Source organism: Chaetodon auriga, chromosome 7 (genome assembly GCF_051107435.1).
Source record: "Chaetodon auriga isolate fChaAug3 chromosome 7, fChaAug3.hap1, whole genome shotgun sequence".
In the NCBI taxonomy this organism is placed as follows: Eukaryota; Metazoa; Chordata; class Actinopteri; order Chaetodontiformes; family Chaetodontidae; genus Chaetodon; species Chaetodon auriga.
Genome location: NC_135080.1, coordinates 18005063 through 18028711, shown reverse-complemented (window position 1 = coordinate 18028711; position 23649 = coordinate 18005063). Strand labels below are relative to the sequence as shown.

General features: G+C 42.6%; 1 protein-coding gene across 12 annotated transcripts in view; it reads left to right on the top strand.

The window, feature by feature from the left end:
• The first annotated feature begins 1574 nt into the window (after window positions 1-1574).
• The window catches only part of gramd1bb (GRAM domain containing 1Bb), an 80079-nt gene continuing 58004 nt past the window's right edge, over window positions 1575-23649 (top strand). For 2 of the 12 annotated variants that reach the window (XM_076735785.1, XM_076735777.1), the window contains exons 1-3: window positions 11760-12649; window positions 18712-18801; window positions 22895-22921. In XM_076735785.1, coding sequence (XP_076591900.1) covers window positions 12240-12649; window positions 18712-18801; window positions 22895-22921 — 527 coding nt within the window. In that variant the 5' untranslated portion in view covers window positions 11760-12239. Of the gene's footprint in view, window positions 1629-11757; window positions 12650-18711; window positions 18802-20179; window positions 20630-22894; window positions 22922-23649 lie in introns of those variants that run through there. The other 10 variants (XM_076735783.1, XM_076735775.1, XM_076735780.1 and 7 more) reach the window with 8 other exon arrangements.

The window sequence follows — 23649 nt, the reverse complement described above, 5'->3', positions numbered from 1 at the left end:
CTCGAGCTGTGGAAGCTTCAGTCAGCATTCCCAGAAGCCCCGTCTCTCTCGTAAGAAGTCTTTTTGTGACAGTGAATGATGTTGATTGTGATCGGATAATAACTGCAGATCTGTCCCGGTCTCATCTGTTGCACTGTCTGCCTTTTTCTCTCTCTTTCTTTCTTTCTGTCACTTTCCCATCAATAGAGTCATTGTTCAAGCCGTCTGTAGAATCCAAGAACCGAGTCGCTTCTGCCGTACAGCAGCGTTTTGCATGCTCTGCGCACAAGACCCCAGAAAAAGCCACAGTCAGAGGAGGAGGGCTGGAAATACACAAACACACAGCTTAATCACACACTGACAGACAGACAGACAGACAGACAGACAGACAGCCCACATTGTTTGTCTGTAACCTTTAACCCTTTGTTCCCGAAGAGGCGGAAAAGTTCAGGCTTCGTGATCTGTGACATAAATCACTGCAATCTGGTAATCTTCTCTCCTCCCGCCATCTTTTACAGGTTACAGACATCCTGCAAAACATGCCTTCACTGTCTCTTGATGTCCACATTAGATTAGGGGAGATTGTTAATTCTTCACATTACTGTGGCAGCAGAAACAAAATGTGAAAACGGACATAGTCTATATCATATTTTAGAAAGTCTGGCGGTTTCCAGGTACAAATCTGAGTGAGCGTGCACCCTGCTGGTGTGTTTCTCTGCCTTTGTCCGCAGCCACTGTGTGCAGACACTGCAGCATATACACTTCAGTACAGGACAGCATGTGACTATGCTATGTCTTACTCTCAGTATTACTGCTACCTGTTTAATGACTGTTTGCTGTCCTTTCAGTTTCTGTGTACTGCACTTCATAAACATAGTTTACATAGTCAAGGCAGGATATAGCTCTCAATCACAGGAATTGAAGCATTTGTTTGCAAAATAAATAAATTGAATGAGGTGATTTTCAAGAATAGTAAATTCTCACCACAGTACTTGTGCATAATGATTTCAGCCTGCATGTCAGACTCACAGCACCTTCACTTCTAATCAATCTCGACTACACACAGAACACACACTGGAGAAGTGTGGCTAATTAGTGTTTATTTCAGTACACATAAACATGAAACACACAGTACCACAGTATGTTGTAGTACTTTACTGTATGTGCTTTTCCATTCACTGTAGAGATCATCTTTCTTGGAGCAACACTTACACGATGCCTATAAAAAGTCTTCAAAGTTTTATCGTTTTACAACATCAACTTGTTCCTTTGACCTGCTGCATGCAATACTCATATCATACTCGATTAAAAGCAACGGTGTGTAAATCACAGCGCGTGGCTCTCCGCAGCGCTCGCGCCACTAACAGGTTAAAAGAAGGGAGGTCATTTGTGGTGTCTGGGCAGACACTGATAGGTCACAGCTCGGTGGTCTGCTCTCTGCGCCTCTCATCCGTGAAGTAACGGGCTGCAGGTCCCCGCCTCCGAGATGCACTGATTTGAGTTTGGTAAACAAAGCAGCCCACCTCACCGGATTTGTTTCAACCTGTCAGCATGGATGAGCGCCGGCCATGAAGCCCTGCTGTGGGTTTGGCGCTGTTTAACTGTGGCGGACGGAGAAGTTTGTGGAAGTTGGCGAGGTCGAATCGAAGGTAAATACGCAGCTCAGACAGCGACGAAACATGTCAGAGTTTTGCCGGGGTTTGCTGTCGTTTGCTGGACCTGACACTTGTTGCTCTGTTTGTGGATGTTTTGCGCTGCAGAACCCGGAACGACGACAGTGTAGTCGGTACCGTGCGCAGTCATACTCAGCGCGCGACGTAGATTCACAATTTACACGTCGTCATCGATGAAACGCACAGGTTAAAGAGTTGATTTATGGGTAAACAGTGTGTTTCCCGACTGTAAATACATGCCCCGTAGTCCGGAATGCAAGGTAATTTCCTGCAGTGTTCATGCACTTGCTGTGCCTCTCCAGTTCCTGTCTGAGACAGGTGCCGCTGTGTGTGCATCACCAAACTTTATTCAGTGTTTCAGTAAATGTCTCTATCGACAAGCGAGTGTTCGCCATCTGCGTGCTCTGTCTGTTCATGCTGGAGCAGAAGGTCCTCGTGCCTTTCCACGGAGCCTGTCTTAAAGAACATGAGGCTTCAGTCGCAGGGTGGGGGTTCGATCCCCGGCTCCTGCTGTCCGTCCATGCTTCGTGTAAGACCACATTTTACCATCTGATTGTTGTCATGTCTCCATCGTTGTAGGCAGGTTCATAGAACTAACTTCACTATATTTGTGGATATTTCTGCATTTTATTTATATAGTTTTTCTAAGTAAAATATACTCTACACTGCACTAAATGTGCACCATCGTAAAGTGTTTTTTCATATTTCACTGATGAACGTTCAACTTAGTATTGATCATGCTGAAAAGAGCAAAAAAGGAATGCAGGTTCTTACTGTGTGAATAAAGGCCACAACCTAGTACATGTAGCCCAGCTGTCGAACAAAGATCCTGCTTGATCCAAGTTTTAACCTTGATATTGGCTGCAACAATCACTGTGGTCAGTAAAACAAACACTGTGTCTGTGAGTCCTGTAGGCTGTAATAAAAAGCTCTATGGAAGTGCACACGGGTCCACCAAGCATTTAGTTCAGTTGTTTCACAGGTTGGTCCTAAAATACGTTTCATTTGTTTCTGACCTTGGCCATATCTCCTGTGTACATGCCACTCTGTTTGTAGTTACCAGTACAAGTTTGCTGGTGTGAAGATTAGGTTGAAACAGACACTTAGAATATTCCCAGAGCTGAGCAAGACCAAAAGGAGTCTGGCCACGCTGTGTAGCTAGGTGTGTGTGTCTGTGTGTGTGTGTGTGTGTGTGTGTGTGTGTGTGTGTGTGTGTGTGTGCGTGTGTAATATCTGAATAAACAGAAACAACACAAAACAAGCTTTGGTTCAGAAGATAACAAATGATAACAAACAGTCTGTACTGATTGGTTGATGTGCCTGATCAAGCCTCGGAAGTCGACATGAGGAGTGTGTGTGGTGACTGTAACAGACTCAGATCCTTGGTTGGTTGGTTTTATAAGGTGACTACTGTCCAGCTGTTTGAGAGGACTTGTCTGTGGGTCAAACACATGCAGCACAGCATGTTCTGAAAAAAACACCTCAGGAGGCCTCAATCACAATCTTCAGTTTATCCCCATGTGTCACAGCAGGATCTTGTTCAGTTCTCTGTGTGCATGCGTGCGTGGATGCACACGTGTATGTCTCTGACATTTCTCTTTGATACAGTATGAACATGTGACATTTGTATTGAAAATTCACATATTAAAGGGGCAGTTAAAAAACTTTTTTAGAAAATACACTTGATTTTCATTTTTGACCAAACTCAAATGAGGTCAGTCTCAGTTCCTTTCAGCGTCCAGCTCGTAGCCCCGGGATTTGTTTATCGTAGCTTAGTGCAAAAATGGAAACAATTCAATGGTCAACTTATTTATAGCACCCACTGAGACACATACAGAAATCAAACTGTTAAGACGCTGTGTTTTGGGAGTTACATTAGGTGTCAGAGCTCGTTTTTAACCAGCACAGTGGAATTGCACCTCCGTACATCTCTACCCTGAACCAGATCAAAGAAATGCTCCGATGTCTTACTGTTGTGGAGATTGTGTTACTGAGGAAAGGCCTGTAGCTGACTGGCATTTAAACAACAGCATGCTCCCAACGCGAGCAGTTGGAAATTCGCTTGTGGCTGTCGCTCTGGCCAGCTCTCACTCTCTGAATAAGACCACTTTGAATGCATCTCACAGTTTCCGACAGCCCCTCTTCTCTCAGCTGTTTGTGGCTGTCAGGCCTGGGAAAATGCTTCTTAACCCCACAGGAAATGACAGTTGGTGGAGACAGAGCGCTGTTGCTCGCAGTTGTCTGTACTTCAGTCATACTGTAAATAAAGAAGTGTCACAGGTTGTGTTGAAGGATGAGGTTCTTCAGGGTGATTTCTCGGGGGAGTAATTATAGTGACCTGTATTATTATCATTTGCAGTGCTAGTACATGTCTTTTACACTTGACTGTATGTGCTGTAGATGGTTTCGACCTCTAAATCATGTGGTTTCAGTGGCGATGTACAAGCCGAGGAGAGGTGTTTTTTCCCATGTGCTGGCTTGGGTATTAGAAGGCATCGACCCTATCTATTGAAATGACTCATTCTGTAGTTTATGAGAGTTTTGTTTTGTCGTCAGTACGTCGGTTCGAGAGGCTGTGTAGGTTTTGTTGGCTGGGTTTTTTCCCTGCTAAGCACTCTGTGTGGTTTGACCATGGATTTCCTGGGTACTGATATCTGACAAACAGGGTTTTTTTTTTGTTTGTTTTTTTTAAATGGTAGCATTGCTTCTGAAAAAGAGGGCACAGTTCTTGCCTGATTGTACCACATTGTAGTCAACAGGCTTTTAAACATTACAACAAAGTAAAATAATGATAACAGTTTGTCAGCAAACAGTGCACTTTACTGGATTCTTATTTATGTGCAGTGAAGGCATTGAGAGTTGTGGGCGTGGATCTAGAATCTGGCACAGTTTCACATCCTCGGATCGGGGACGATTATTCCATCTGATGGAGCTCCAAAATCACCACCACCTGCTGATTTTTGAGTCATTTAGGACACGGCAATCCTTTCATTACACCTGAAAAGGATGTAATGAGGAGCATCTTCTAAACTAAAAGAAGTACCTGCCAGTTGATTTTAGGCTGAAGTGTTCAGGCTCACCAGATTTCATCACAAGTTTTGGGCCACTTGTACAGGATTAGTGGAGCATTAGAGCAGCCAGATGGAGACCTACAGCCACATAAACACATCACTCATATGAGCAGCACCAAACATGAGAGGCAGTACAGCGTGACAGATCCAAACAGAATGTCTCATCAGCACTTCATTAACTACACATCACTTAATGGCTCCTAATTGCTGTCGTAAAACTAGAATCTAGTAGAACCAGTCAGACCTAATTCAGACAAATCTTGCTGTCATGTAGGTTAAAACACTGTAACGAACCACAAACTGGCTTTGTGTTTGGTGTTTTGCGTCCAGAATCCAGCAGTTATAGACTGAAGCTGAAGCAAGTTTTTTTTTTTTTTTTTGTTCTGTAGTATCTGCCTTGAAAAACATCCACTGGGAATTGGTTCAGCATGGTGTGTATCTACCAATTAGTGAACCCCTGTACGGGGAGTGTTTCAATGAGGCCTTTTGACAACTCTGAGCTTTATGAAGAACATGCAGGCATAACATAAAGCATTATTCTGCAACAATATGGCCTATTCTCAATCTCAAATTCATTCAGAACACATTTGGCCAATTCATCCCCGGTGCATACCTTCAATTAAAATGCAGTAAACATTTTTGGGATTCGGTTTGTCTCAACTCTAATTCAGCTAATCTGGGTCTCAACTACAGCCTCACATTTGCAATACCACATGCTGTGTTTTACCTCACTAAAGAGCTGTTCCTGTTTCCATAGTGTAACAAGGCTATTTTTAGAAGCCAGGGTGTCTAAATAAGAGATGAAAGCTGGGGTTTTGATCAGTACAGCAAGTCTCAAAAGACATGGACCAAAGAGAAGGAGAGGAGGGGTAGCCCTTTTTTTATGACGAGAACTGCGTGACATAGCCAGCTGTAAACAAGAGGGATGCGCTGAGGGCACAGAATAATATGTAATACTGTTAAAGCGGCTGTATGTCTCTGCTTGTACTGTATATGATGCCTGATGAAAACCCTCAACATTTGTGAAGAAGCCTTGTGGGATAATCCTTTACTTTGCCTTGTTCATTTAACTTTTTTTGTAAGTAGATACAACTGTGATATTTACAATGAAGCTATTTTACAGTAAACAGGGTGGTGAACGGCACAGCACCTCAGCAGAGCTCCACTAAGAAAGAGACCAGTCTGTTTTGAATGCAGTCATGTGCAGGACAATGTGCACCTTCATTTTTTACAGTGGGTCGGTGTGCAATCAGATGCCAGTGTGACTGGAGTTTATGCAGTAGATTAGCACAGGAAGAGAAAAGGTAAGGTGGACTGAAGCCTGTTACGTGAGCAGGGTTTATAATCTCATCACAGCTTCACAGGGCAGGTGATATTCTCCCGTCACTCCACAGTAATAATGTGCCGCTGCCCTGTTGTGTTGCATGACGCGCTGCCATATGAATGAGGAGCTGCTCACTGGTACGTTTTTGTATGGGGAGCAGGTTGTTTAGTATGGACTCCACATAGCGGCACATGAATAGCATCATGCCTGTGAGACATTGCGCAGACGCAGGGTATAAATATTTTATGTGAAAATATTGTTTCACCTAATTTGTCTCCTCTTTTTTTTTTTTTCATTCCCTTGGAAAATAGCCCTTTTGTTAGAAGAAGAGGTCTCAAATGTAGCAGAAAGCCTGAAAGGATACCAAAATATGCAACAATATGATAAGCCTCGAAGAGCCAACCAAAATTATACAGCATGAAAACATCTATCCGTACAAAAGATGAAGAAGAGTGGTTCCACTCGACTTTGGGCTATCAGAAATAATATTTATGCTAAGTAACAGAATTTAACTTGCATTAAATTCACCTCAGGGCACCACCTTTAAAGAACTGAAAATGATATTCAGTTAATTAATTCAGTCTCGGTTCTGGATTTCTTGACTCATGCACAGTGACTGTAGTACTTCATACACACAAACTCCCATAACCAGGCTCTTTATAAATAAAAGCTTTATTAAACTGCTAACCTACACGCACTGCTAATAACTACTCACCATACAAATTAGTGAATAAAGCAGAGCTGTTGGGCTGCTGTTGGTCGCACATTGCAGACTGGCCAGCTGGTACGTCTCTCACGTGGAGCTCTCTGGAGCTTTTGGGTATTTTCAGGTGTTCTCAATCCCATGTGGCGACCTGCCGTCAGCTGGCTGTCTCTGTGAGCAGGGGACAGGGTGAGAGCATCTTCACACAACCTCACTAAGGTGTGCAGGAGACACGGCGGCAGCATTTGCTGAAGTTTGTCTCAGTTGTGACGTTTCCAACTTTTGGTCATTGTATATGGGCAGGACTTGAACAGCCACACTGCGGCAGATTTCTTGTCATATCTGTCTTCTTTTAGAGCTGGTTGGATGCCAGCCTTCAGCATGTTTGCCTGGGATTCAGCTGATCTCAGGGGAAGCGAGCCACATGGACTGGTGTCGCGTCAAAGTCTGTCCCCCCCTCGAATATTGTGTTTCCTATAGCGCCACTTACTAGTTAGGGTTAGGGATAAGGTTGGGTGCAGAGTCCGGAAACTCCATCTCTATGTTTTATGGATTAGCCGACAACACTTCCTGTTAGTTTGGGTTAGGGTTGTCCTTGAGTCCGAATCAGCATGTTACAGTAACTGAAAACATATGCTGAATGATACGTATCACTTAATGTACTTTTCAGTTCTGTATGGTAAAGTCAGTCCCTTCGTTCTTTGTCTCCTGAGTTAACAGTGCTGTGAACTTCTAGGCCACATCCTGGAGTGTGGGACTGTCGAGTCAGTTTGAGGCCTATCTATAGCTATTTTAATTAACATGTCTGTTTTATCCTTACATGCCTTTTCCATGAAGCTATGGTGGCATTCACAATACAGCTATAATCAGTCTCATATTAATCCTCACACAAGTTTCATGGTACAAATCAGGTACATAGGTTTATTTTTGCAGCATCCTGCACAGGTAGATTCAGGATTGGTAAGGATTGTTGCTGCAGCCTCTTCAATGTTATACTCCTTTTCATACTTTATTCACCATGGCAAAGAGATTTGCCAGTCCTCAGATGTTCTGTTTTGTGCCCTTGTTAAGAATTCATTTGACTAATCAGAGCACTTTATGCAGCATGTATTTTCATGAGTGTTAGTTTAATCAGCATTAGCATGCCTCTGTAATCTGCCCACGGTCTTTGACATTGTGCTGACTGGGACACGGTGCTAAGAATAGAGAAGCGGGGAACAATAGAGCTGAACTTTGATGGTCAGTAATGACTCGTGAAAGGCAAGCAATCACATGGCCGTTCTGTGCTGTGTAGCCATCACGGTGATGGAAAACAGTGCTCTCCGTCTCAGCTGTAACAGCAAAGCCTCTCCGCGGTAGGTCCATCTGTTGACTCCGCTAACGTATGCATGGCAAAGTGCACAACGCACTGAGTCACAAGATGGCTAGACCATTAGGGTCTGTCCTGCTGTGCACTTTATTTTTATTTAATATTGTTATAGTGGGCTTAGACATGCACATGTGTATCAACGCGCTCTCCCGCTAGAGAGCAGTGTTTCACACTGTTTCTCTTTTCTAAGATGTGACACTATCTAAAAACTACACATGAAAATCATGGCAGTGGCTTGAAACAACACTCTTTAACTACGTTCTCAGCCGTGCCCGTGTGCTCAACCGTGACATCACCCGCTCACCTGAGTTGAGCCCGGCGATGCCAAAGTACGACCCGAGGCGACTAGAACGTGTGAAACTGTAACGAGAAACGTCGTCTCTCCATGATTAATGCATGACGTTCCCCCACTTCCACACTCAGCCTCCAGGTGTGAGTGTGTGTTGTTGTGCGTGTGTGTGTGTGTGTGTGTCTTTGTGCTTTTGCTTGGGTCTACATTGCGCGTGTTTATGGGAACATAAACAATGCCGTGTTGGAACATGCGTCAGTGATATTGCGTCTGTCAGCAGACGCTTTGTTGTTGTTTTGAACTCCATCTTCACTATGAATTTGAGAACACTTCATAGAGAACATGTCAATAGTAAGTATTCAACAAGACCTCATGATGATTTAATAAAGCCAGGGGAATAAATCAGTAGTCTATTGTAATTATCTTTGTTGTTGTTTATCGTTTACAGCATACAATAACACATAATAATACATAATTTAACAACATTGGTAAGTTACCTGGATTGTTGAGGCTCAGAGCCTAAAACTCCTCTATTGAATCTTCATGTCCTTTATTTTTTTCTAAACAAAAAGTGCAGTGTTCAGATTTAGATGGAGCAGAATAGCGTTCAATGAAGAATATGCAGTGTTATCTGGTAGAACTTTAAGCATCACTCAGACTTTTAGTTCTTTGAGCAATAAAAACAATAAATCTCCCTTCTCAAGTGAGTTGAAAGGTTTTCTTTCAGCAGGAAGGGGAGCGTGCACGCTGAAGCGCGCTGTATTCCTGCCCCTTTCCACTGACCTTTAAACAGTCCAATTGCTTCAAATCAAATATTTGTGAATGAATCCGTGCTGGCAAAATCCAAAGGGAAGCCACAGTGTTTGGCTCGCTATCTCTTTTACACTGATAGCAGTGTTTGAATTTACTGTTTTATCAATAAATAAGTGGTGGGAAGCAGAATAATCAGCTTCAAGCCATTTGGCTAAACAGTGTATGGTTATTAGTGGGTCTTTGGGTAAATACAGCGCCATCTACAAATTACCTGTATTTTGAAATTATTGAAAAAGTTCTTCATGCAGGTTGTTGAAGTAGCCAAGCAGGCTCAGCTTCTTTCATCAGCACTGGTTCTGCGGTGCTCTTTGTCTCCACTGATGTTTTGATGGTTGCAGATTAGCCTCAGTGTTCTGTGTTGGACCTTATTGAACTCACTGTCGGCTTTGCTTGCCCTGATAAGGCTGTGCTGATGAACACACTGATGCTGTGGGTCAGTGTGGTTTGAATGGTTGATACCTACTTTTTCAATAAACACCTTTTGTGTACATTCAAAACCTTTTGTTTGCATTATGCATTATTATGCAATTATTAGTTCTGTTCTACATTTATGTTCTTACTGAAGGACAGTCTATACATAACATTACATTTAACTGCTATGCTGATTATATTGGTATCTGTCCATTGAAGGTTAAATGTAGCGTTACATCATACAACAGAATCACTATTTCTTCCTTGTGAACACAGAGAGTGATGAAAGTTATCTTTGTCTTATGGTCTTTCAGCATTTCTTAAAATTCATTTTAGCTGCAGTTTCAGGATGCAAGATATGAGTTTTCTAATCTCTTAAGCTGCTTGGCTGCTCCTCTCTGCCAGAAAGCTCGGAGTAATTTTTGTCTTGGCTTTGCATTATTGTCTGTGTTGCTGTTGTCAAATCCCACTTTTATTAAGTCTCCTTGATCATCCTGGATAAGATCAGGCCTTTTCTCACTTGTCCCACTTAAGAAAAGTCTTTTTCATGCTTTCACTTCCTCGGGGCTAGATCGCTGCACAGTTGTGTTCTCCTCTGAGTCATAGCAGCAACAAAGCTTAGATTTACAGTAGGGCAAATTTGTTCAGATTCCAAATCAATTACTCCTCCACACTTCCTGACCTTATGGGTCTATACCAGCTTCTACAGCAAAGGTTTTGCATCCTCTGTAAGGGCTCTTTGACTCTGCAATGCCCTGTCTAAACCTTTGTGCCAGAACTTTATATACTGTGCCTCAAATAAGCTTTATAGCCATTTTTATTTAATCAATTTAATTTGAAAATGCATTAAGATTATTAGTAGTAATAAATGGTTAGGGTGTTAATATTTCTGTGCAAACAGTGCATGCTTTCTCTGCTGTCTCAGTAGGCTCATAGCACTTCCCCCTGCTATTTGTTTCTCACCTCATAGACGCCCTGCTGAGAGAGCCATATGTGCAGAGCAATTATTCAAGTGATGCTAACGTCGTAGACTGTGAGAAGAACGCAGATCGTTGTGTTCACTATTGACTTTGCGTCTGCCTTATTTTTGATCCAGAGGGCTCCCATTCTACCCCGACTGCCTGGTCAGAGATGGCTGCTACTATGCCCCATTTTATTTGATTTCTTGGCTCTGTTAGCTCGACTGTTGCACCTGCAAAACTGACAGAGGTCGTCCTGGTCCACGTTCAGGAAAACTCAAGGATTTATCATTAGCCAGTCAACACACTGCCACCGCAGTCAAGGTCAAACATTTCATGAGACGGTTTTTTTCTAAGTCTCAAGTACGTGGCCTCACCTCAGTGCACATTCATCTTTGGGGATGCCCTTTGACCCACAGAACAGTTAGCCACCTGATATCTATCTATTGTGAACAGTGATCTGTAGAGGTTGTGTGTTATCCCTGATTTTGTTTGTGGAAATTAGCATACATTTAAAAGTCTGTGATACATTTAACTGCATTTTAAGGCAAAGAAGGTTTTACGGACATCAGAAAATTGGGCTGGTGCATGGTGGTGGAGAGGAACTGTACATTTAGGAGATCAGAATTCAGTGTGTGAATGATTGCATCCCATCAGAAGTGCTGCCTGTTTCCTGTGACTGGTTATCATGGTATCTGCCTGTGTGTGTGTGTGTGTGTGTGTGTGTGTGTGTGTGTGTGTGTGGGTGTGTGTGTGTGTTTGAGTGGCTGCTTAACTTGGTCATCATCACCCTCAGCCTTGCCTATACCTTGCAATCCTATCACCTCCCTCTAACCTATAGGCATTAACTTCGTGGAGACAGCGACACACTACAAGACGGAGCTTTCCCTGCCGGGACAACCCGGCCTGCCGCTGTTTTCCTCTGCTGCAGCAACTTGAAAATGTGCACAAAGTGACAACAAACGACCTCCCAGACTCACAACATCAGCATCAATATTCAAGGGCTGACAGTTGGTGCCTTCCTCTTAAGCATTAGCAACAGCAGCCAAGGTAACAGCTTTGCCAGCTTGGACAGTCGCATAGCCAATGTGTAAGTGTGTGTGTGTGTGTAACTCAGCCCGCCAGTCCCTGGGGAGGACCAGCAAAGGAGTTGTGTTACACTCGCTGACAGGCCTTATACATGTTTCATCTGCTGCTCTCAGAACAGAAGCCCCCTTTGTTATCTAACCCAGCCCTCTCCTCATCAGCCTGAGAGGCTGAGTTTACTGCCACAAGACTGCTCTTCACAGTCTGTCAGCCAGCAACTGAACTGTTGCATATCAACCAACAACTGAGGAGCAGCACAAGGACTTGATAGGCCCAAGATATCTGCTATCAGGACTTCTCAGCCAGTCTCTCAGTCCATTGGCTGGCACGTGGATAGGGCTTTAAAATAAACAAGAAGAACAGAGAGGGCTGTGTGAGGTCCACCAAAGATTGTCAAGATCTCTAGATAGTGCCTCATCCGATCAGCACTGAACCTTAACTTTTGCTTAGCTAACAGCCCTTCCAGCGGCGGAGCTGCACAATTTGCCATTCTTTTAACCAAGGATCTCAAAAAGAAGAGCTTCAGGGGTTGTGTTTTCATTTTAGAAAGCTAATCAGGGCCATGAGTGACACTTTAAGACCGCCTTCACTCCAGGTGAGCATTCCAAATGATGCTCCTGCATACTCAGATGGAGGAAGCTACGTCGTGTCAGATGGCTCCATGCGATCCAGCTCCTCAACACCAACGCTCCGCCGCAAGCGCTTCAAGATGCGCCGCATGAGGAACGTGCCCAGCGAGAAGGAGGTGGATAGGGGCCGGCTAGCTGGCGGTCAGGTCGCGGCTCGATCCCGCTCGGGCTCCAAGGAGTACCTCCAGCTGCCCTCCATTGAGATCACGCCGTCCAGCGACGAAGACGCCCCCTCCTCCTGGTCGAGATGCTCCACGCCTAGTGCCTCTCCGCGACGCAAGCGTTTCCTGTTGAGGAAGTGGCTGAAGGTCCGAGAGAAGAAGGAGCAAGGCAGTGAGAGCAGGTTGGTATGGGCCCTCACCTCTCCCCGTTCCCCTCTTCTCCCTACATCTTCCCTAATACCTCCATGCTGCTTCAAGGCTCCCGCTACCTGCACTAATGTGTGTTTAGCTTCTGTTAAGCTTGAGGTTTCTTTTCACCTTCCAGAGTTTGACGCTTGTCCAACAGCCAGCAGCTTAGCGACCACACACAAGGGAATACAGGAGGTAGTGGCCGTGATTCTGAAGTGCTTTGATACAGATTCTTGTGTTCAATCTGAAGTGCAGCATGACTTTTATAACATAAATAGTAAATGTAACACCATTGGCTCCAGAGAAACAAAATCACTCTGTGCTCTTGAGTCTTATCTCTTTGTAAAACGATTGTTGTCTTTTGCCTGCAGCAATTCAGCAGTGATTTATTTATTTATTTATTTTTTTTTTAGTAGTAGTTATGAATCTGGAATCTGGATGTGATGTTTTCCCCTCCATCTTTTTTAGGTCTGGTATTGTAGCATTTTTTACATTTTTTTATGCTGTTTTGTTATAAGTGTCAGGTGACTGGGTTCACTTGAGTTTAGTACTAGAATACATGTTCTTGCAGAAGGCACCAGTTTTAGAAAAGTGGAAACTTACAAGAAATGTATAGTTCATGCAGGAGCTGCTGAAATGATTAATTGATTAAGTAATTGTTACATTAGTTAACAAGGACAAAGTCAGCAAAGGCAGTGGTTGCTTCCTCTTAGGTGAGTAAACGTACACACTGTATACAGTATCTTGTGTGTTTAAAACAAAGCCTCGGGAGATACAGGAGGGTCTTTTGAAACTTAAAAGGTTGTCTCGACAGTAGTACCAGATGAAAGGTTGAGAGGTTACAAAATCAATAGGTTTCTTTCTTTGGGATGCATTGTTGTGAGATATTCACTGACGTCTGAGATACAGTGTGTGATGCTGGCACGAGAGGAAAGGTCATACGGTCAATACAGTAAATCAGCACCTTGAAAGTTAGGTAAGTTTTTTAACAATTTCAGCGCAGTGACTTCCCCTACTGAAACGTGTTAAGTGAGCTTATGCAGATTGAAGGGCAATCAAAAGGCAAGACAAGAGATAGGAATAATAATGCAGTTTTCAGTTAAGTGTAATTAAAAAGTACTTATACTAAAGATTACTTTTCTCTATTTTTTACAGTGAAAACAAAATGCAAAACATACCATTCCTCCTTAAATCATGACTCATGTCTCAATCTCAACATCTGTCAAAAACATTGCAATGTGACTCTTTCCTTCATATTGTTCAGCCCTGCTAAAAAAATTCTATCAAGCCAAACAGATCTTCAGAAAATGTATGAAATCTTCTGAACTCACTCCATCAAGTTGGTTCTATAGATGAACTTGTGAATTTACTCTCAAGCATGTGTCTGCTTGTGTTTGGGAATAAAGTCTGAGCAGTCCCTGTTGTCATAAGATAATGCACTGAGCACAGAGTCATCATTGTGTTGCAGTTATGGAAAAATTGAGTCAAACCGCGCCTTTTTTTTTTTTTTTCCATTGACAACTCACACGGTACATCAATTTCAGTTTTAAACCATCTGCTTCATTGTGCTCGTTGTGGGGAAATTGATCAGCCATGGCCCACTGTTACCTATTCTGGGAAATAATGTCATCTTCTCACAAGGGCAGTTGTTTGAGGTGGAAATTAGAATATCTGGTCATTATTTCTCCTCTCTCTTTGCCGTGTCCTGAGAGTTAATGCTGGTAACAGATAGCTGATAGGAACAAGTTCATTACTCACTCCATCAGTGTGTTATCTGTCTCTGAACAGAAGACACCATCTCTCCAGAGGGATGAGTTCATAACCCCGACAGCATCCCTGAGTGTAAAATACTGTCATTATCCAGCACGACATGAGCGCAGCCTGGCTCCCCTTCGGGGTGTAATGTGGACTGTTCTAACAAGCGCTCCTCAGCTTAATACCATACTGTGGCGTTAAGCTGACACGGCTCCTCCTCGAGCTGCAGCTTGTTATTAGCTGCATGTGGTATATGAAAAAATCTCCAGGCTTAAACCAGTGTGGGAGTGACATAAATAATCCAGATCTTAATGTTTATCCTCAGTTAATTATTGATGAAGCAGAACAAGCTGGTTTTGTCATGGAAAGTTGTACATCTTGTCCTCGCAGATACATATTTTCTATGATTATCAGCCCCACAGCCCACATCCGTGTATTATAACTGCTTGATGTTTTTTTTTTTGTTTGTTTCTTTTGTTTTATAGTAGCATCATTGTGAAAACAAAAATAGCAGCGTCTGGCTATCTTATTTAGTTGAATTCACACTGGCTCTGGTGTTACAGCCATGCAGAATATGGAGCATGGTTATCTGTCAACACAAGTAAACAGAAGGATGCTCACTGATGATGTAGCACAATAGATTCAGGTCCTGTTGTTCTAACACAAGCTGCACCTGCAGCTGTGCAAGGCAAGGCAAGTTTATTTCGATAACACCTTTCAACAGAGATTCAAAGTGCTTGCCATAATAATAAATGCTAATCTAAGCTAAAATGGTATGAAACAGACTTAACAGGGGAAAAGGAAATATGGTGCAGCGACAGCCTGTGTTAAGAGACGCAAGTTTAACTTCATGAAAGGCAGAGGCATCACAAAAGTTTGAAGCCGAGATGTAAAAGAACTGGCAGTTAGAGCAGAGATATGAGGTGTGTGAGTTGCATGAGTTTTGACCCCATGGACAGTAAGCAAATGTGTCCCAGATGACCTGAGAGGTCTGAACAGCTTGTAACACAGCAGCAGATTAACGAGGCAGGTTGGTCCGCAAGCCATTCAGTGTTTTACAAAGTAAAAGTATTTTTTGAAAATCGACTGTGAGACAGGAAGCCACTGCAAAGATCTGAGAACTTGATATGTTCCACTTTCTTGGTCTCAGGGCCGGGTTATGCTCACAAAGAACTAGGTCGTACAGCGTGTGGCCCGACTATGCTGGAAATTAGAAGTATACAGTCACACTCAAAGGCAGACCATCATAGAGAGCGGCGAGACGGGACAGTTGTTAAAATGAGCAATAGCATGTGCACATGTTCAGACAGTCTCTCCTGGAAAGTTTTTAGTGTCACACTGGGACGTGCTTACTTTCTCTTCTCCTGACCAATCACAGACTGGAGCTGGTGTGAGTGTCAGATTGTCTTTTTCAGAAAGTTCCAGAAATTGACATTAACTCGAAGCAAGAAACACTTATTGTATGTATGGTCACCCTGTATACTCTGTGTTTTTGTCTCTGTCCTGTGTCGAGCCATTGTTATGCATTGTTGCTGCTTCTTAAAGGACTGAAGACACTGGACTTTTGCCTCCAGTAGGGATAACACTCATGGCTGCCCAGCACTTTGACCCTCTGAATTAGCTTTTTCTGAGCCATGGACTTCCTCAGCTGAAAAGTTCATGATGCGTGTCTGGTTAAAGGTCCTGAAAAATGTGTAAACTTTAGCTTTTCATTATTATTATTTTGCCTTTTTCGTCGTTACTGTGCTTTATGACCCTGAGCATGTACAAGTGTTGAGTGGATATGGTGTTTCGTGAGCAGTTTAGTCAAAAGTTTGTTTGTGGCTTGACACCCGCTGTCACTGGCCTGTTAATATACAAACATGGCAGAGTGTTTATGGTTAACAGAATATTTGTGGTCTGTCTCTGGCGCAGTGTGAACACTGTTCATGTGGTCTTCTGTTCACAGCAGCAGTTTAGAATGCAGTAAGTGTTCAAATACATTCTGTTAACTACGACTATAAGGTGTTAAACTGAATTGTTGCTGCTGTTTGTCTTTTAGGTATACAGTAATGATTAATGGTGGTCAGAAGTGAATGATGTAAAGCAGTATTCAGAGTTTTTTTAAAATGTTTTGTGACACAGCTCTGATATCGCTCACTGAGATGGAAGATGATGCTATTTTTCCATTCAGATTGGTTTAAAGCTTTTGTGATGCTGTATAAAACTGTGGGAATATTTGGATTTTAATCTGCTCTGACCTCGCAGTGGAGCGTGGTCTCTGGTGAGTAAATCAGTCTTTATCAAGCTCAAGTGCTCATAGTCATCACTGTTGTTTTCTTTCATTTCTCTCTCTTAATCTTAATCTTGTCATTCTTGTTTTTGCCTCACTTTTTGTGATGCATAGCATGTGTGGACTTTAAATTTGAGTGTGTGTGTGTGTGTGTGTGTGTGTGTGTGTGTGTGTGTGTTTAGGACTGTGTGTCTGGGAGCATTGGAAGCTCGCAGGCACAAGGGAATCTGCTGTTCTGCAGGCTGATAAGAGCAGGGCTATTTTGAGGAAGCGATGCAGTATCTTTCGCCAGGCTTCGCTGCTTCCACCTCGCCCAAACATTTAAATATTTCAGACACACAACCTCTGACGAAGTTACCTTTTGAAGAAATATTATTAAGTCGCCAAGCTCTTCAAATTGCTCAATTGCAGCAGCGGCAAGATGATGAAAACGTGCCTGAATTGTCAGTTCACAATTTTTAAGCTATTTCACTTTTATGATGGTCATAAATTATATGAAGAAAGCGTCTGTGCAACGCTGCCAGTTCCCACAGAGCAGGTGACAGGATGAAGTCCATCACTGAAAACGAAAATGAGATTTTTACTGTGTACTGCAGATGGTTGTCCTTGCAACTTTGTTCCACGTCTTCGCTATCATGTTCAAAGCGCATATTCCATCAATTGTGCATGAGTAATGAATAATTCGGTGAGGGTCACATGTCAACTTTCTGTCCTCGTGATTTCGAATGAACATGCACTAAAGGACGGGGACACAAGTACAAATACTTGCATAAACCCCAACAAACATGTCTGCTTGTGCAGCGCGCTGTTTTCCCTCTGAGAGAACAGCTTGCAGACATGCCGCACCTGCTGCAGAGGAGGCCTCAGCTGGAGGATAAGGGAGAGGAGCTGAAGTGATATTCCACAAAAATGTCCCGTTATAACGCACAGTCGTCTTACTTTGTTACTGAGTCAGCATACATGTACAGTTTCATATGTATCCACCACAGCTGCTCAAGCGCAGGAATTATACTGCGGGCTACACTTAAGTTATTACCTTTGAAGTCTTTTTTTTAACATATTTTCAACCCTAATGCAGCTGTATTTCACTGCACTCGTTTACTCTGTAAGAACTTTTAAAGCTGACTTTTACTTAAAAGTCACACCATGAAATCCTGATTTTCTTTCTTTGGAGGCATGGAAAAACTCACTGTCAGCCTGGCAAGGTCATTTTATTTCAATGTTGTTTCATTTGAGTAAAGATAAATATGAGATATATTATTTCATTTTGATAAAAAATAGCATTTCAAATAGCATTAGAGTTCAAAAGCTGTCTACAGTGTATCAAAGGTACCTCAACTCTCAAACCCTCCAGCCTCGAGTAGAGCAGCTACTGCTGGAGGCGGATTCGGGCACCCAGCTGAGTTAGAGTGTGAATTCATGAGGACCTTTCCCAACAGACCAGCTTTATTCTTAAATGTCAAAGTGTTGTTGTTGACAGCAGAATCTTAAAATAGGGAAATCTTTCACTGAAAAAATCTCGTTCATGTGTGCATCTTAAATTCTGTCTGTGGACTATGTTCCTTTACACATCTGTAACCTTCTGACTTAATATCAGGAGCCATTTCTTTTGCAAAGCCTGTGTCATATAGCCCCCTCTAGTGTTCACATTGGATATGTGCACCACGTTGCCGTGTACATGTTTGTAGTTACAATGTGTATTTGACTGTATGTATTCGATGCTTAATTCCTAGGATTGTGGGGAGTTGATATAACGCCGAGCAGAAACAGTTTTATGATGGAAACTGTGACATTTTTGCCCTGCAGGGCTCTGGATTAAGTAGTATAAACAGAAAAAAAATAAATGTAATGTCAAAATATAATTGTCTAGTTTATACAAGAGGGTCTATTTATGCCATGCATGTTTTTCACCAAGTGTGTCTTGTGTGCACCGCAAGATGTGCTTTACACCATCAAAGTTTAACAGAACCATGCCATAGTGATTGACAACCTCACCTCTGCCTTGTCTCTCTCTCATGTGCCATGCAGCAGCCAGCAGAGCAGTCAACAAAGCAGCCTCCAGAGCAGCCATGAAGATGACAACACTCGCTTCCTGACTCCGTTAATACGAGAGGAGAGGTGAGCCGTGAGTGTTGTGGGAGAGTTTCAGCTTTCACTAAAAGCTGGAGATGTACAGTAAATGTTGAAACTGCATTACAGTTATTTGTATTTTTATATCTATATTGCAATGAATCTGAGGGCAAGCACATACAATACAGTTTGTGTCCATCTAGTCACGAGTATGATTCATGCTGCTGGGAAGAATGCTGAAAATGTCAATGTATTCCCTAATTTCAGTCTGTGCCTTGCATACATTCTCCACCAGGGGGCACTTCCTCTTCATATTGCTACACACAGGCCTTGCTGTAAAGCCTGTTTCATTGCTGCTTTTGATTAATTTACTTTTTCTCTTCAGACTACAAATTCAAGTCTTCAACCAGCTGATATGATTTTTCTTGGAGGAGTCTCATTCTGTGCAAATGGAGTCATGTCGGCGACTTTAACGAGGACTTCAAAATAAAATAGGTGGTGTTTGCGCACTTGACTGTAAGCCTCTGCTTCCCCATGGCTCAGTTTGAGTTGAGAGACAGGCTGTATCATTAGCTCTGCATCACACTGGAATATGCTGCAGTTGTCACAGGCGCACCAGTGACAAGTCTGTACATTCAATTAGTTATTGTACCTGGTGTGTCGGTGTGCGTACCTGTCTATTTTAAGAGAGTGTGTGTGTATGTGGTGTGTGCCTGGTGTCGTGGGATATGATATGCAGTTTCATACTTTATCCCTGAAGTAAAGTCATGTAGCCAGGAGGAAACTAGTCAAGAGACCAAGGAGTAGATGTATCTGGAAAGTAGAGCTGTGTATTACTGAAGTTTTGGACTTTTTGTCCTGAAATACAGTGTCATGAAAGACAGTATGAAGTGCGGTTTAATGAGAACTATATTGCGCTGTTGCAGGGGTGTCTCTTCTTGCTTGTCCACCTAATTATCAGAGTTAGATGAAGGTGACAGAAGTCAGTCTCCAAATACTTAACAGTGCTCTAAAGATAGAGCCCTGAGTGTGTTCTGCTCTATCTTTTGTGCTTGACTTCTAACAAGGGTGACTCTTGGATTAATGCTGTTTAGCAGCTGATAGCTTGCAGATTGTTCTTAGATTTTACCACCAGCACATGAATGAATGCAGTCAAACGGCTGAGGTGTTGGATTTAGATCACTACAACATTTTAAACAGGTTTTTTGGATGAAGGACAACTTGTACACCAAGTCCCAGCCAAATCTAACACTTTTCAGCTCTTGGCAAAGGTATTCATCTTCATCTTTATAGGTTTCCTCTGTTCCTCTGGTTAATTTCTTGGTTTGGGTGCTGCAAAATGAACTTTTCTTTAGCATAAAAAATAGACACAAAATAGAATGCAATCCAGATTATTCCTGTAGTTAAATAGTTGCAGGCTGCACAGAGCTGCTGATTTTGTCAACATGCACGTGTTAACACTGTAGTAGTTCCTAATTTATCCAAGAAATGGTGAAGAAAGATTCTGATAGAAGCGAAAAATTCCCAAACTGAAAATGTGTAGGAACCCTCTTCGTCTGGCCTCATAATAACCTCCCACACAGCTGCCTTTCCCTCTGTGCTCTGTCTACCGGCCACTACACCTCCACTCTTTCTCTCAGTCCTGCACTCTTCTCCATGTTTCTCTCTCTGGCTCTCCCTCCCGCGCACTCTTCTCGCTCAGTGTCTCCACTTGCTCGAATTAGGAAGCAGTACCTGTCAAACATATGGGATTTCTTGCTGCACTTCTCTTTGCTGTGCTGGTGATAGCAAGTGAGGGGTGTCTACAGCAGCTGCAGGGAGAGCAGCGTTCTGTAGCCGGATTTAGAGGGCACGGAATGTCATGTCTCCTCTGCAGGTAAAAACAGCTGCATTTCTGCCTGCAGGCTTGCATCGCTGCCTCTCTACCTGTCTCGCCGCCTCCATGTCCGTCAGTCTTGTTTTGCTCTTACCGCATCGGTCTGCTTGTCTTGTGTGCTGCAGTTTGCTCGGTGTGCTGTGTGCAGCTGCGTTTTCTGGTGAAGCGACAGCAGGCTGTCGGCTAATATGCACCCCTAGCTGTGATTTTGGCTGCCTCTGCCAGATTAGCGGGGCAGCCGCGGAGGTTCAGGGAGAGATGTTCGGACGGAGGCATGAGGACAAGTTTGCTCATTTGCGGTCATTTGCGTGTATTTACATCTACCAAATTCAACTCCCCCACTATAACTGCAGATAGGGTTATGTAATATCACAATGTGACTTTGCTGAGACAGTGTAATATGACTCATCAGTGGAGATGACGCAGCATGATTGTGAGTTGTGAATCTGGATTACACACTGCGAGCCATGCCATCCGTGGGTCACTTTATAGTATAGAGTGTATATTTATGCAACTACAGTGCATTTGCTGCATTGTACATTAGGTTGTCAATTAAAGGCATGTGACACTTTACTTTTAGCAGGTAAAAGCAAAGCAAGGCAAGTGTATTTGTATAGCAAAAGGCACTATAACAAAATGTATTCTATAAAGACGCTCATAAAAAGAATTTAGGCGACAATACAATGAAATAGAAGATAAAAAGTAAGCTGAGAATAACAACTACAGCTACAGTTAAAATAGGGTCAAATGTTATTTAATGAATGCAGAAAAGTCTTCTGCCCTGATTTAAACAAACTGAGAGAAAGTTTTCTGGGCGTTTGTTTCTGATTAAAGACTGAATGCTGCTTCTCTGTGTCAAGTTTTGACGCTTTATAAACCAACAGTCGTGTTTAAAATCAATTCTTTGACAAACAGGAAGCCAGTGTAAAGACCTGAGAACTGGAGAGATGTGATGTGCTCCCCTGGTCTCAGTGAGGACTCTGAATCAGCTGTAGCTGTCCGATCGACTTTTTAGAGAGACCTGTGAAGCGTTACAGTAGACGAGCCCAGACAAATTCAGTTTTTAAGTCCTGCTCAGACGAGATGTAACTGTCCTTTTGTTGCTGTTAAAGTTTAGATCGGAGTCCGTGAGTGCACCAAGATTTTCTGGCTTGGTTTTTCCTTGGCTCCGTTTCTTTTGTCTTTGTTTAACTGGAGGAAACTGTGGAACGTCCAGTCACGGACTTGTTCGATGCTCTTACTCAGTGCTCATATGTGACCGTTAGTCACCTGGTGATGTTGTTATATAAAACTGTGTGTCATCTGCATAATCATGGTAAGACATTTTGTTGTTCTCTATAATCGAAGCTATTGGGAGCACGTCGATGTTGGAACAGAAGCAGCCTGAGAATGGAGCGGCAAGTTAGCAGGCGTAATAACACCGCTGTATAAAACACTGCAGTGTGGCTCTAAGGACATTTTTCATGTATTTGTCAGTGATTATAATTGGAAATGTACTTAAAACAGGATTATTATGGTAACACTTTAAATTAGGCGCACGATTGTCGTGAACTAGTTGCTTTTTTGCATGCATGTAATAGCATATTGGCTTGTTATTAGTCATTATAAAGCACTTATTAATGCCTTATTCTGCATGACCATATTCTACAACTGCTATGCCATAAACTAAGAAATTTCCCACAATAACCTTCGAATTACTGCGTATTGATACTAAGTAATCTGTTGTACATGAATTATGATTTTGATAACCCTAATCCCCAGAATAAGGCATTAATAAGTGCTTTATAATGACTAATTAAGAGCCAATATCACACTACTATGCATGCTAGGAAGCAGCTAGTTAAAGGTGAATATGTGCACCTAAATATAAAGTGTACGCAATTGTTAATACGTATTTGATTTTAAACTTTTTAAAACTGTAGCCTGTTAAACTAGGCTGCATAATGTAAGCAAACTTACATTAACTTTTACATATACCAGGAATGGATGCTTCAGAGGAGTTATGAAGGAGTTGTAGCTGTTTATAAAGACAATACTAAAATGTCTTTTTACATGCTTAAAACTACTTAATAATAGATAATAATGTATCAGAAACCATGTGTTGATTGTCTATATACTGCTTAAAATGGTAAATAAAGTGTCATATTCTTTTCTCTTTTATTATTATCACTATTGTTCGGGGTATTTAAAGTATGCGCAGTGTGTAAGACCACACAGATTCAGTGCCACGTCGCTGAATTCTCTCTTGTCTTTTTTCCCGTGCAGGTCTGACAGTGCAGCGGACAAAATCAGGTAAGTGCGTCTTCTGACTACTCATCTTTTACCGATAGAAGTGTGAGCATGCACCGTATACTGGTGGGCTTATGGAGCTGCGATCCAGTGGGACTGGCCCTACTGTCACCCCATTTGCGCCGGCCCTCCCACCCCGCATGTGACACAGATTCACGCCTTTGTCCACCAACCAAGGTGTCTGAATGCGCTTTACATTTGGAGAGGCCGGCAGTGAATACAGTTGCAAGCCATGGAATGCCTTTGTTTGCTTTTATTGGACAAACAACATCAGACACAAACAGGGCTTTGTGAGTTGGACGCTATTGTGGAGTTTTTAGTCTTTTAGCTCACCAGCCGGTGGCAGGTCAGGGCCGTGGACACACACACACACACACACACACACACTGTGGGCACAGACACTTTATTCTTCTGGGTGTGAAGGCTTTGCTGTCAAAGAGACACTGTGCCAGTCCTGCAGCGAAGGGGTGCAAGGCACAAGCTGAAAAGGTGAGTGATAGGTAATGATGTTTTTAGTCTGTGGTGCAACACATGAGAAATGTTGGAACAGGGGAATTTTATTGGGAAATACTTAAGAGATTGTGAATATGCACTGATTTAGTATCACAGTTCATGCTCTGAACACAGGTACACTATACTGTAGAATTAAGAATAGGAATAAATAGCAGCTAACTTTTACCTCGATTTGCATCGTTTCCTTTATGATATCTGCATTTAATCCATGTGGGTTT